Raw genomic sequence first — 14,447 nt, 5'->3', positions numbered from 1 at the left:
GTAGATGTAAAGGAGGATACCTTCTATGGTACAAGTGGAAAGTCTTTACCCCCAAGAATAGTGTAAAATTTGCCTCGTTCACGGAAGGAGAATTAGATATACTAAGTATAAATGGGACATTCCAGTTCGCACGAGTGTCAGCAGACCCACAGCCTCCTCTACTGTATGTAGGATATAGAGTTACGATTGGACATACGAAATACTTTGAGAAAGTAGGCGGAGCATGGACAGAGGTTACAGGGAAGGAATTTGATAAGAAGGTAAAGGAAGTCAAGAAGAATGAAGCAGAGAAAAAAGAGACAAAACGAGGTGCTGAAAATAATCTGAAGACTCCAAAGAAAGTCTAAAGAGTATCCACTGCTAGAAATAACTCTTATCACAGTATTCTCCATATAAATGCCTTACATAGGAGTCAGTTGAATTCTCGGAAGACCATCCATATATTCTCTATCAGCACTAATCTCAAGATCTCCATTCATGGGTTAAGGGACAAACTGGAAGATTCCTCAGAAGCTCGGACAAAGGAGAAGAATGTTGTACTACCTTAAGACTGGGAAGTATAATTATTTATAGGAACAAACCAACCATCTAGGATATACACAAGGAGAGTGAATAATAGAAAGGAGAGGATAGACTTGTAAACGAGTATGTACTTGGCATGCAGAAATATTTAAAGATCCTACGGATTCCAAATTGCGCAAACGCCAGATTAAAATCGTAAACTGGCGAACTAAAACGACGAATTAAAGCGGTAATTACAAGTTTAAAGATTAAAACTACATTAAAACATTTTCCTTTACTTGTTTTTGTTATCCTTTTTTGCGTGCTTACAGTGTCTTCTCAGGCTCTCACTGCACTTGCTTGTTTCTGAACAGTAGGAGTATTTTGTTTCCCATTTTGAGGACTTTTATCACTCGGTTTTAAAGCTCTATCAACTGGCTTACCATCCTGGTTCCCTTGTTTTGCATGCAGAGTTTTTTGAAGATTTTTTGCATCACCATCTTCATCCTCTTCTTGAGCACCGTCGACGTAGTTTACAAATTAGAGTCCTAAACCGAGAACTTGCATACCAGCGGGCACCTTTGGAGCTGTAAGCATGTTTACCTTTCCAAGCTCCAGAATGTTTGCTGCTCTTTCTGGCTCCCCTTTTCCCAGATAGTGCGGATCCGTAATGATGTCTCGAATGGAGCTACTTTGGCCTTGCTCAGGAGCTTTATTTGTTGATACTTCATTTGCGGGAGTAACCTCCTGGGCATCATTCTCGGGTCCCTTTAGAGACGGACAATTGGACTTCCAGCTTCCATCAGAGCCCTTGCAAAACCTCACCAGCCCATACACTTCTCCAGCCTTTACTACAAGTTCAAGCAGTGTAGGCACATTGTCCCTAAAGTGCGTCCTAGCGAAGTAACATTTTCGATCCCGGCCAGAGCTCCAGATGATGACATCACCTTCCACGACCCTGTCTATGGCGCCATTGTCTTTTGGACGGTAGAGCCGTTCTCAGTCACTAGTGGTACCCTGTTCAACATCGATCTTTAGTTTGTCATGGTTCAAAAGGTCCAGTATACGAACTTCTTCTTTCACATTCTTTTTATCGGCAGAGATTCCAGTACCGCAGAGCCAGAGGAATGAGAATAGACGCAGTGCATATGAGGTCCTCATATTCCTCAAGTTGGTAGAGGAATGAAGAAGAACTGGCAACATTCATCTGGGGTATAATAACGGGAGTTACAGAGGACCTTTTCGCCCTGGAATCTCATACACATTTACTCGCATTTACCGTAAACTGTTTAATGTAGAAAGGAGGTGCTGTAGGAAGAACCTGGAACCGGCCAGGCGTGACGGAGTCCTCCACTACGGATCTATTCCTTGTCCAAAATGTTATTCTCTATGGGCCAATTATGGGTGTATCATGGATCTTTATCGATATTTATGGTATAACATTGCAGATGGCTCATTTATACCGCCAGGATTGCGGAGGAAGAATTTGTTGCCCAGAGATACACATTCTTCTTCATCTCCATTCTAGTCAACTGTTCCAGAGCATATGCAAATTTGTGACTAGACTTTATAGTAGAGAAACATGTAAACTATTTGCTACGCAGAAATCCTAAAACTGAGAGACAAGAATATCCGATGATAAAGCATTGAATTCACAAGATTTAGTGTAGCAAAGCTACCTGCGATGACAATTTAAAACTGTTAGACTTTAAAATTCCTCATTCTTTTAAGGTTCTGTTTAATCCTCTCCACTTCTAGTTCGTCCTGTTTGCTCATTTCTCCAGCCTGTTCCTGTTTTCCCGTTACACTGGGCTCTTTATCCTCTTCTCCCATCTTTTGCACAGTGTCCACAACGGGGCTCTCCACTTTAGCGTTTGGAATAGAAGAAAGTGGCTCTGCCCTGAACGCAGCCATCTCTCGGTCAAAGTGTTCTTTGAGGATTTTCGCATATTCCTCAAAGTTTGGCTCAGAGGATACGGAATCACCTACAGTATTTAGACGTTTCTTGATCGTCTTTATTATAGAACTCAAGCTCTTGTTTGTGTAACGAGGAGCTGCTTCTTCCCATTTCAACAGGACATGCAAAACTTCGCGGAGAAATGCGGGATGGTTTGAGCAACCTGCAGAATGCTGTGCGTGGACCAGAGTAAACTTACAGGTACTGAGGTGATTTTCTACAAGGGATAAAACAGATTCAACAAAATTGCGATTTTCTTCTAGAGGATACTTGACAACATTTGCGATTAAAGCTTCGACTTGAGCACCAACCGATGAGCCGACTAGGGTACTTTGTATGCTTATTGCATTTATCAATGCGTCTAAATTTGCATCTTGATCCTTTGAAAAATCTTGTACTATGGACCTTGAGGATTTATAGAGCGGATCCAGCGCAAGATGCAAATCTGGGCAAATTGTCCTGAGATCAGCAACCGTCTCTGCGACAAAGTTTCCATAGAGCGCAACGTCATCTTCAGTCCTAGAAACATTCTTTAGATAACATACAACAAACCTAAAGTGAGTATTAAGTAGACTGGCCACAAATGAGATATTGACCAAGAGTAAGTCAGTTCCCATGTAATGGCCGAGGACGGATATGAGCTCCATTGTCTTCTTTACCAAATTACGATGGTTTCCAAACGCCAAAACCCGATGGAGTACCTTCCAGAGCTCATTTAGTGGCACTAGTATGCCTCCACTGGAGCTGCTCTTTTCTAGGAGGAGCGTCAATAGCTCCAGCGTCCTCTCAAGTCTAAACGGGACTGCATCCCCTCCAGTGTTTATTTCTGTTTAAATGTTGTGACAATGACAAGCAAGCAACATACCATCGTTCATGTATTTAATGCGCGCGGATACAAAGAGTGGAATCACAGTCTCATTACGCTTTGCCAGTTTACTCAAGTTTTCCAGAATTAGCAATGATCCACCTCTGCTAATCCCATCTTTTAACGCCATGTGAAGCCTATTGAGCTGTGCGACATAGACTACATCCTCATTCCTCTTGGAATCAAACGTCCTGGTGGAGAGCAGCCACTGCATAACCAGCAATAAAACGCCTTCAGAGTCCTAACGAATGGTTACGGTATACAAATGGACAAACCTCATTGAACTTGCTAATGGAGCTGAAAATCGTGGTCATTAGACGTTTATTTGCGCGATTAGTTCCGGTCGAACTTGTGGAGCTGCTCGTGGCTACTCCGTTGATTTTGGCAGGACCGGGAGCCTTTCCAGCCGCAGATGGACCGGTTAAAAACAGGACAACGACTTCTAGCACTTCCCACAGTCTATGCATCACCGAGAGCCCCGATTCCTAACACATGCATGCAAACATTGGAATTTGCAGGACAGATAAATGGCCCAGACACAAACCTTGAACGCATCCAGAGCCCCCAAAATTGCACCAACAGCACCTTCAAAGAATGATAGTGAGTGGTCATCCCGCTTTTGACCGCAGGACTCACGCATTGATTCTATTCCCGTGACAAAGCCAAGAATCAGACATCCTCTATGCACATTTTCCGCATTTTTTGAGGATATTAGAGCCACTAAATCGTCCAAGAGACCGTGAAAGATGGTGGACTTGACGTCCTCGCCTTGCTTAAGTCTCTATAACATCGTTGTTTTGAGTACAAGAATGGCGCAGCAGTTTTACACGACGTAAATCGTCACATGGGTGGATTATGAGCCAATGAAGGCGTCACAAGGACCTGGTAGAGCCCATAAAAGGGTAGTGGAGAATAAAACGCTGCTGGAGAACAGATAAACACCAAACGGTACCTCTTGGATGTCCTGTGTCTTTAGATCTAAGAGTCCCTTTAGTCTTTCCGGGCCATACTCGTTCTGTATAACCCTTGCGATATATTCCTTCATTTTACTCCAACTTAAAGCCTCTGAACAGCGTGTAGGTGGAGATTCGGAGGGGTGGGGAATCCAACCTTCCACAAAGTCGCTCAATTTCCATTTTAATGCGAATCTGTCACCATTTAACCTTAAGCAATTACAATGTAGACGTTTCACCAAAAATTTGCAGAAAATGAGCGACAATGTACCATATAATGCGGCCGGTTACTTTTACGGCTACCAACCGTGCCCACCGGGGTACTATCCGGGCTATCCCGCGGGTTATGCTGCGCCCACAGTACCATACTACTACGTGCCGGCGCCTCCGTACTACCCGGTCTACCCTTACGGGCAGTACACCCCCGGCGTTGTCAACGCAGCTGTTAATCGACCAAAGAGGTGAGTTTTTTGTTTCATGACTTTTATTATGGCTATGGGACGTATGATGAGTTTAAATGGGCAAGGGATGGGCAATTTACGGCCCCTAAGGGGCGTTTAGCTCCCGAGGAATGAACGGGAATTGTGGCTGTAATATGTCGGTGTAGGACCGCTAGCACATCATATGCATGATAGAATGTTATGGATGAGATAAAGCATTAGTTTAAAACGCAGAGTTTGTGCCAGGTGGAACTGGAAACAGAACATTGAGTTTGCTTGAATGGATTGATTAGCAGAGATGTAGCAGCTAAACTGTTCCAGGTGTAGGTTATTCTGTACTACCTCTGGATAACTAGAGTTTTTACTCTCCATAGGTTTTAGAATCTTCTAGTGGCAGCGTTTCTTCGACCTAATATCCTTTTCATGGTCCTCATTACTTGAATATGCAAATATGGAAAGAATTGCCAGACAGAAAACTCATTCTTCATACAGTCTACTAGCCATGAAATCCATGTGCCAGTACCCAAAACACCTCATTATTCTTACAGGTCCATGTGGGAGTGTTTGTTTTGTAATCTAACCTTTAAAAACAAGACCGAGCACGATGACCACATTCAAGAGAGTCACGTAGAGTGTGAGCATGAAGGATGTAATTATAGTGCCCCGTTGGATATAATGGAGGTTCACAGGCTAAAGCATATAAAGAATGAGAACGGGGAGAGCATCCTGGATTCGGTTGAAGAAACTAGGAGATGGATCAGGAATCGTAAACGTAGACATCCAAGCAGGAGAAAGAGGGATGAGGATGTTTCCCTGAAAGATACCACCGATTCCACAGAAGCTAGTTCTGTAGAATACGAAGAAAGTGTCCTGGAAAAACTCTTGAGAGATGCCCACTCTCTTTCCAAGAAACAGACTAAAAAGGAAAAGAAGTCTGCCTTATATCCGGTTATTTCTAAGGTTAAGGAACAACCGAGCGCATTGCTGAGACTTAGTAACCCACTAAAGTATGACCATTTGCTAAGCAAGTTGGACTCAGGTCCATATTCTTACAGATCAGCGATTGGAGATGGGAGGTGTCCTCATATTAGAAAAGATGGTCAATGCAAATTTGGACCAAAATGTGCATTTCTATCAAAATCGCAGTTTACAGTTCCAAAGCGACCTCCTCATATACTTCACCTTTTGAAGAATGATATTTATGAGACAGAAAAGACCCTAATTGACGTCATAAAGACTATTGTTGCCTGCAACTTTTTTGATGATGAATGAGGGAGTGGCATATATGGAAATGTAGTACAGACAGTTGTGAGTTTTTGGTGTGCGGAATGATATTTTTAATACATGGAGACCATTTTGGAAACCTTTTATGGATAAATGTGGATTTTAATACAGTGGTAGATAATGGAATTGATTCATTCATGGACAGGAAGAAGCCGAATTGGAGGTTGGAAGATCCCAGGAATGATAATGTTTTCAGGTTAAAATTTGGGGGATATATTAAGCCCATTTATACCTAAATTTGTGTATAATAGTGGTTCGTGCTTACTCATCTTTTGTCTTATTGCTACAATGGGGTCTGTATAGGCACTCATTCTCTTCCTTCCAGGTTTAGACATTAAAGTCTAAAGAGCGTTGACATACGAGAGGACCTTATATGCATTACAACTGGTAAACTTCATGGAATAATATTGGAAAAGATGAGACTCTTCTCATTACTATCCATAGCATTCTTGTTTGGATTCTGTTATTGTGCTTCTCCAAATGACTGTAAAGATCAAGGAGTTGCTGAAACGAAGATAGTCAAACTTGATGTTAATGATATAGACGAGGGTCTCTTAACGGTTACAAGGTCTTCCATTGATGGAGTACCTCTCAAGACAGTGACTCCAAAGGAAGGTCATCAACTCACCGAGGTCTATGATCTAAATGTGCGTATATGGAAGGGTGCAGATAAAGAGCATTGCCTGCAAGTATTGGTTTACTATAATGAAGAGTCTCCTGCATCAGTAATTGTAAACTTTGTAAAGGCTGATGGAAAGAAGCCTTGGAGGTACCATAACAAGCAGGGTGATAAATGGAATGTAGTAAAGAAAGAAGATCATGAGAAACTATTGGTAGAGCTCAAGAAGAAAGTTCCCCAATTTCCTCCACCAAAAGACCCCAAAACCCTAGATCTTGCCTCTCTTGCGGACTCTCGCTATAAGACGGTAGATCTAAGCATTGATGGAGTTCCTGCAAGGGTTTATCTAGTTGGTCCAAAAGAAGATATAAATAAGGTCAATTATAGTGGAGAGGAAGTATGGAAAGCATCCAGGTTCTCTGAGGGTAAACATGGATATAAGGATACACCTGAAGAAATATGCACGTATTGTATAACCTTTCTAAAGGAAAAGGATACTAAAATGATACTGGTTAATATATATGATGTGACCGTGTACAGGGAAATATTTAAACAGAGGGGTGATAAATGGGAAAGATCAACTAGCTATGCGGGAGAAATTGCTGCCCTAAAAACACACAAAGATCCTCCAAAAAAGTTCACTTTGGACATTTCCTCTCTCGAGGAAGGTGATGAAAAGTTTAAGCTTGTGAAGGAAGAGAATAACGGAGCTACTACTTTCTTCTTTGCCACTAAACAAGGCTATTCTATCGAGAATATTATGGACGGAGAAACCAAAGTATGTGCAATAAATAAGGACTTCACATGTTACCTCTGTGAACTCCATTCCAAGGGTGACTCTAAACTGATAAGAGTACATGCAGAGAAGAGCTTTAAGATCTCACTCAGTTGGTATGAAAAATCAGGCGACAAGTGGAATGGTATCACACAGATCGACTTTTTCAAGAAGCTTAATGAAATAAGTAAATTTGGAAAGACTTTGTCTAATACTGTTAAACAAGAATTCCCTAAACCTGCACCTCGGAGTGAACGTGTCAACAAGGTAGACTCCACCCTATTCAATGTTGAAGAGGGACAAGAGAATGGGTTTAAGGTTCTTAAGTTAAAAGCAAAGGAGGGTACCAAGGCCGATAAGCTCACATTTGGGGGTTTGACACTATGGCAGAGTCAAAATGCTGGTGATGCATGCTTAACTGCCACATTCTATCTTGGAGAGAAGGAACCAATAGCTGCTTCTTACAGATTCAAGAGAGACGGAAAACTGATTGAAGGTTACCGCCAATTCTCCAATGGTAACTGGTTCCAAGTCAATGGTGCTGCCTTCAGGACATTCATAGGGAAGGATGTTCCTGTTACAACACCTAAAGAATTATCTACTAAATCGGCTGGACATGGTGATGCTCTTGATACTGCCAATCCTGATGAGACAAATATAGATATAGATGAATACACTGAATCCGGAGTATCCTTCAAGGGGTATTATCCAAAGGACGCCTTTCATATATCCTCTGTTGTTGATGGCAATAAGGAACTGTGGAAACCAGCTGAAGGAACTAATGAAAAGTGTCTGTTAGTTGAGTCTTATGCCAAGGATGGTGTAGAACTTCTTTACCTGGAGACTTCCGGTGGCACTAAGTCCAAGTACTTTGAAAAGGCTGATGGAGTATGGAATGAGGTTGGCAGGGAACTATTTAATGAACAGCTTATGACAATGATTGGAGAATCTGGAAAGAATGCTTCTCTAAATATTGCTCATCCGAATAGACTACTATATAAGTCCTTCGACTATACCTTCGCTACAAATTCAGTAAAACTGGTCGTCCCAAAGAAGGGCATTTCTATATCTACGCTTATGAACGGCACTGAAGAGGTTTATACTCTTCCTTCCGTTAGAGAGAAGTTTGATCATGCTAAAGTATACCTAAACAAGGATAAGAAGCCTGAACTGGTCCTTCTAGTAACTACTTTATCTGGTACTCCTAAGGAAACTTACCTTGAGCTTAAAGATGGTAAATGGGTATCCTGTGATGATCATGATGCAAAGATTAAGAGTTTAAAGGATACTACAGAATGGAAATCAGACTTTGAAATTGATCTCTCTGCTTCTAAGGATACTGACAATTGCAGTATCTTTGAGGTGGAATTACTAGGTATTACCACTAGACACTTTTATCCAAAGGCTGGATACATGGCTATCCAAGTAAAAGATGGAAATAAAGGACTATGGACTGCTCCAACTAATAATGACTACTGCTTTTCATGTATTATTCATAATAAAGGCGATAAGGAGCTACTTGAGATGATTGTAGTGGAGAGATGTTCAAGGCATTTGACATTCTTTGAGAAAGCGAGTACTGAATGGAACGAGATCGAAAATACTACCTTTAATGACAAGCTAAAGGAGATGAGGAACGGTACCGCGAATCCGGCTCCCACTCAGCCTTCTCAAGGGTCTACTAATCCCACTTCAAAGCCTTAAAACTCAGGATCTTACACAATAACATCCTCATTATAATCCACAAACTAACGATTTAAAAGAGAAAATTTGTAAAATAAATGTCCCGAATAAGGACCGCAAATGTAGTATCTGTCTGGGCACAGATTAATGACGTACACCAAGGCAGTTTTGAAGTGTTTAAAATTCCCACGGTAACTTGTGGAGTCATGGATGGCTAAAGTTGCACGATCGCATGGCTAACATGCACATTTTGGTGGAATGGAGGCTCTGGCGGTAATGCATTCCTGCAGGATTCTCTGGCCAGTAGCGTCTGGTTAGCCTCTAATTCAATGGCTCCAAAGACTACACACGATAAATGTCCATAAAAATCTTGTAGACTACCCATTCATGTTTGTCTATTCTCTTCCTCTCTGGGCTCCCGGGGTGGTCGTCTAGGGGCTCTGGAGCGAGAGTACGCCCACTTCCAGTCTTCCTATAGGTGTAGACGTCCGTACAGAGATCAGTAGTCGAGTGACATGGCGGCGAGTCCGTCGTCCGCGGGGCCGACGTCGCCGGCCACGGTGTGGTGCCTTCAGTTGTCATAAATGTGCTGAAATCATGGGAGTTACGAATCTTCTGGTAAGTTGCGCGGTAAATGAGCACATTATCTCTCCATTTAGCAATTTTTGCGGCCCATGCAAAAATGTGTGGACATCAAAAACCACTACGGCACAGTCGTGGCTGTGGACGCCATGTGCTGGATACACAGGGGCATGATCTCGTCGGCAGTCGCCAACGTAACGGGAGATTCCTGCGAAAAGTACCTAAAGTTCATCCTGTCGATGCTCACACTGCTGCTCTCGTACCAAATCACGCCAATCATGGGTAAGTTTAATGTGAGCTATGTACGTAGCGAAGCGGAGTACATGTCCCGAAGAATGAGGGACTGAGCGAATGTGATGAGCTCTAGCGACTAACAGGAGCTCTGCAGATACCTATGGGAGCCTAAGGAAGAGAAGGATTCTTCACTGTGCAAGTACTCTTCTCAGTACTACCAGAGGCAGTAATGACCTACCGACGTCGTAGACTAGGTAGTAGATCACTATGGAATGAGTGTAACGAGTGGAAGAGTGACGGCAAGATGCTAAGCATTGACTTATCTACTTGATACTTTGCAACTAAATCTCTTCAAGGAATGGAGTTTCTTTAGAAACCAGATGACGTATTAGTGACTATGAGTAACCTCTCCATTCCTAGTCCACCTATGAAACCTTTAAGGATGTGAGCTACTTACACATGCATCTTGAAATGGTGAGGAATACTGGAACACTAAACTCCCTAGTAGAGAATGGAGGTGTCTCTTCAACTTATAGCCAATGATATGGTATATAATGGTGTGAACGACAGGTAATATCACAAGATGACTGATGGCAGGGGATGGAGGGCTTCAGAAAGGCGCCATGTTTATGGCAGGGCTGACTCTGTTGCAGTCTCTCCGTGTGGCGTTAACTGGAGCAAAGTTTGCACTTGACAGATTTAAAATTCCTCAACAACATGCCAGTTCGTTCATTAACATGGTCCATAATCCTATGGAACTGGCAACGTTTACTGGGATGGGTATTATGACCAGTCTGTCATTTATACCCGATCTTAAGGACTCTTTCAAATGGTTCGCCATATTTACTAACATAGCACTGTGTTGTTCCTTCATTCTACTCCTCATCGCATTTACGTCTGGAGGCTCGTTAGGTGATTTAACGTTCTATTACTGGACTATCGTCCTAGTCTCATTTATTTACGGACTGAATGTGGCAGCTGTAATGAATGTTGGAAGTGCAAATGCCGCCTTTTTCAATGTAGGAATTCCTCTCTCTGGTATCCAAGTTTGCATTTACTACTTTATCTTTACGAAGCTTGCTGAGTGGTGTAACTGGTCAAACGTTAGCTACTGGATCATATTTTGGCAGCTTATCATAGCAATAATTATATCAGCAGTCTCAGCTGCTATCTGGATTTATGCCTATAGACCAGATGTTGCTAATGGTTCTCCTTCTGCTGTCCCTCAAGATTTAGGCGAATATACTGCTTTGTCTCCGATTCTCATGGGAATGGTAGGTATGGGTGCTATATATGCCTTCTACCCGGCCATTGCTCCTTACAAATTGACTGACGTTGGTACTGGCTACCATATTGATCTTGTTGTTTTATTCATGAGCGCTGTTCCTGGTATTTTAATTGCAGCTTTATGCCTACGTGGAAAAGGTCCAGACAAAAATTGGAGGACTAATAATGCTCCATGGTGGCATGCTGCTTGGTTCTTGGCATTTCCACATCTTACTGCTATGGTCTTATGCTTGGTTACACTTCATTACCCTAGTAGTGGAATGGCGAATTCTATAAAGAGCAGTGGTTTAAAGGTTGGAGCTATTACCATTACGCTAAAGTTCTGTGAGGAAGGACTAAAAGCGGTTTCATATGCTGGAGCCGGTAAGCAAGTAGGTAAATACTGCGACTGCAAAACAGCCGGAGGAGGTACTTGCCAATGCAAAAGCGGAAGTCCTTGCAACTGCCAAGAGACATGCATATGCGGACCCACCTGCACCTGTAAATGTTGTAAAGATAAGGATGGAGGTGCTATCTCCTCTTTTAATGCGTTCACATCCCAAGGTTTAATGATCATCTTGGCTTTTACTGGAGACGGTTACCTAAAGACTTACTCCAAGTATGAGAATGATCGGAGTAAATGGCCTACTAAGAATTTTGGCTTCTGGAGGTCCATCTCTTACTGGGCAGGGAATGGAGCATATGTAGCATGCAAGAGTGTTAAGTCCTCCTTTACCACTAATGTCAGATGCAAAGTTTTGGGTAAATCAGAGGCTCTCCTAATTGTCTATGAAGATCAGGAATTTTAATGGATGGTCTGAAATCTGCCATGTTAAATGGGCTACTAGACCACCCACCCGTCCTTGGACATTCGTCCATGCATTAAGGAGTCTAGTGGAGAGTCTGAGGGAGAGACTGCTGAGGATACCACCAGGAGTGCCTCTCATTGCCATCCATACGGCTGGCATAGTGACACACTCATACTGAGGAGACCTCCAATGCTAAAGAGTTATGCTCATAGTGTTTGTCAGTTGTCTGATAGAGACAGTTGGCCTACTTCATGTTATGGGTTTTGGAGTTCTTGGGGATACTGGTGTAAATGTGGTTGTCGTGGTCTTTATACCAGTCTTCCTAAACTGTTGACTTTTAATATGAGGACTACTTTGACTCATAAGGATGATCATTTGTTTATTTTAGTTACTTGTGACTTGCCCCCAGATGAATAGTTTGTTGATACATAATGTAGTTTTTTTGGTTATCTCGACACTACACGGTCAGTAGGCTCTTTCATAGACTCTCTGATACTGAGTAATTGGTCTAATGGAGCACTACCATGAATGGATACTTGGGGAGTATATTTTAAACTCTCATTATAGGTATATTACAATCCTCTATCTGATGGATCTACTAGCTCTCGCTACTATTCCATACACTCATTCCCCTCTTTAAAAAATCTCAAACATCTGTCACTTTAGCATTTATTCACATCATACATCATCACACAAAATTTTCAGTATTCGATGGTTATGACATGCCGGCAAAGGAGGAAGAAAACAAACAAAGAAGGGAACGCCGTGAAGCCGCTAGGGAGGAGGCCCTCGAGATGATACGAAAGAATGGAGGAAAAGTAAACACGGAGATAATGCGCAAGTGCATGCAGGCGATTTATGTGACACCAGAGATTATATTCAGAGTTATAGGACTCTGTAGAAAAATGGGAATCCAGGTGGTAGTTGCTCCGTACGAGGCTGACGCACAAGTAGCCTATTTATGCAGGAGTGGCATAGCATCCTGTGCAATATCGGAAGATTCTGATCTTCTTGCATATGGATGTCCGCGTGTTTGGTACAAATTAGACAAGGATGGCAAGGCGTTTGAAATTACGCTCCCATTTCAATCGACAGATAAAATCGTAAATAAAGGATTTCTCAAGGGGTTGAGCCACAAGATGTTTATCATAATGTGTGTGTTGAGTGGCACAGACTATGATGACGGAAACCACATTCGAGGAATGGGTATTAAAATCGCACACAAACTGGTAATGGAGTTTGGGAATGTTAGAAATATTCTATCTTCCCTTATGATGAATCCATCTTGGACCAAAAAACTGCCAACACACGTGTCCATAAATGATCTCGCTTTACATTACGAGCGAGTATCATCTATATTTCTTCACAATATCGTCTATGATATTACCAAAGACAGACTCTTGCACATTAACGAGATTTCCATAGTCTCTACGTGGTCCCCAAACTCTGGAAATACAGTTCATTCTCATGCGTTTGTGATTGAAATGTCAAAGGGAATCAGGGGCAAGGACAGTAATTTTAGAAAAGTAGCTCTTGGCTACGTTAGTGCAAAATCAGGTCTACAAGTTGAAGTTGTAGAAACTGACGATTCTGAGCTCATTAAAGACATTAAATTCGAACCAATTAAAAACGTCGCACTTGAAAAAATTTCGGATGCTGTGCGCACAAAAGATGAGCTCATAGACGTTCCGGATTACGTTCCTCTGGAAATAGCAAAGGCAGAGGATTCGTCTACAAAACACGAGATAAAGGAAGAGGACGTCGACTCTAAACAGTCCACTCAAGCTGATTTGCAAATGGCTACAGATGAGACATCTACAGAAACCTCAAGTATATTTTCTATAAAACACGAAGGGCTCTCCATTGGACAGTCAGAGGGTGATCCTATAGTATCTACTCCAAAAAGACGAGGAAGACCGAGCAAAACGGCTAAATCGACAGTGAGTTCGAGGAATCTCTCAGTGGCAAGCGCTGAAGAAGGCGTACCTTCAAGAGGTAAAAATTCGAGGAAACGTACAAAGGAAGACGTGGGATCTTTTTCGCAAGAAAACAAAAGGTTAAAATCAGAGTATGTATCGGTAATTAAAAAGATTATAGACAAGTCGTCAAAAGACGAAGAAACACTAGGGGCTCCCGTAGCTGACGATTATCTGGGAAGCGCGCACAAAGTATCACTATTTAGCGACGACGAGAATGAGTCCACAAGATCAGCCTGTGGATACAGCAGAATACCAAAGTCAGACGAGAGCAAAAGTATCACTACAATGATTTCTCGGGATGAAAACGAGAAACATACATCACACAACGTTATGATGCCTAATCCCATGGACGAGAGTGTCATAGAAGACATGACAACTACGAGTAGTATAGAAGGCGTTATAGAAGATTTCAAGACGGTGAAAAATGTCAGAGAGCTCCTAAACACGACGGAATGTCTCGTTGTCACGAGAAGACGGAGCAGACGCACATGATTTGTGCT

At 42.3% G+C, this 14,447-nt stretch overlaps 7 protein-coding genes across 7 annotated transcripts; 5 read left to right on the top strand and 2 right to left on the bottom strand.

The window, feature by feature from the left end:
• Positions 1-1,041: 1,041 nt before the first annotated feature.
• BEWA_003650 (signal peptide-containing protein) lies at positions 1,042-1,662 on the bottom strand (the record flags this gene model as incomplete). Its single annotated transcript, XM_004830566.1, has 2 exons — positions 1,042-1,463; positions 1,518-1,662. The coding sequence occupies 2 exons, from the start codon at positions 1,660-1,662 to the stop codon at positions 1,042-1,044; spliced, it is 567 nt and encodes a 188-aa protein (XP_004830623.1).
• Positions 1,663-2,202: 540 nt separating this feature from the next.
• BEWA_003640 (hypothetical protein) lies at positions 2,203-4,368 on the bottom strand (the record flags this gene model as incomplete). Its single annotated transcript, XM_004830565.1, has 5 exons — positions 2,203-3,284; positions 3,324-3,564; positions 3,599-3,808; positions 3,868-4,104; positions 4,276-4,368. 5 exons carry the CDS (start codon positions 4,366-4,368, stop codon positions 2,203-2,205), a joined length of 1,863 nt encoding a protein of 620 aa, XP_004830622.1.
• Positions 4,369-4,531: 163 nt separating this feature from the next.
• BEWA_003630 (hypothetical protein) lies at positions 4,532-5,988 on the top strand (the record flags this gene model as incomplete). The annotated part of the gene is made up of 2 exons (XM_004830564.1): positions 4,532-4,737; positions 5,265-5,988. 2 exons carry the CDS (start codon positions 4,532-4,534, stop codon positions 5,986-5,988), a joined length of 930 nt encoding a protein of 309 aa, XP_004830621.1.
• A 428-nt stretch (positions 5,989-6,416) lies between these two features.
• BEWA_003620 (signal peptide-containing protein) lies at positions 6,417-9,098 on the top strand (the record flags this gene model as incomplete). The annotated part of the gene is made up of 1 exon (XM_004830563.1): positions 6,417-9,098. One exon carries the CDS (start codon positions 6,417-6,419, stop codon positions 9,096-9,098), a length of 2,682 nt encoding a protein of 893 aa, XP_004830620.1.
• Positions 9,099-9,808: 710 nt separating this feature from the next.
• Positions 9,809-10,224, top strand: BEWA_003610 (hypothetical protein; the record flags this gene model as incomplete). Its single annotated transcript, XM_004830562.1, has 2 exons — positions 9,809-9,941; positions 10,106-10,224. The coding sequence occupies 2 exons, from the start codon at positions 9,809-9,811 to the stop codon at positions 10,222-10,224; spliced, it is 252 nt and encodes an 83-aa protein (XP_004830619.1).
• A 259-nt stretch (positions 10,225-10,483) lies between these two features.
• Positions 10,484-11,968, top strand: BEWA_003600 (hypothetical protein; the record flags this gene model as incomplete). The annotated part of the gene is made up of 1 exon (XM_004830561.1): positions 10,484-11,968. One exon carries the CDS (start codon positions 10,484-10,486, stop codon positions 11,966-11,968), a length of 1,485 nt encoding a protein of 494 aa, XP_004830618.1.
• A 722-nt stretch (positions 11,969-12,690) lies between these two features.
• On the top strand, positions 12,691-14,439 carry BEWA_003590 (XPG I domain-containing protein; the record flags this gene model as incomplete). Its single annotated transcript, XM_004830560.1, has 1 exon — positions 12,691-14,439. The coding sequence occupies one exon, from the start codon at positions 12,691-12,693 to the stop codon at positions 14,437-14,439; it is 1,749 nt and encodes a 582-aa protein (XP_004830617.1).
• Between the last annotated feature and the right edge of the window lie 8 nt (positions 14,440-14,447).

Source organism: Theileria equi, chromosome 3 (assembly GCF_000342415.1).
Source record: "Theileria equi strain WA chromosome 3, complete sequence".
Taxonomy (NCBI): Eukaryota; Apicomplexa; class Aconoidasida; order Piroplasmida; family Theileriidae; genus Theileria; species Theileria equi.
Note: the sequence above shows the minus strand (reverse complement) of the source record. Positions and strands in the feature narration are given on the sequence as shown.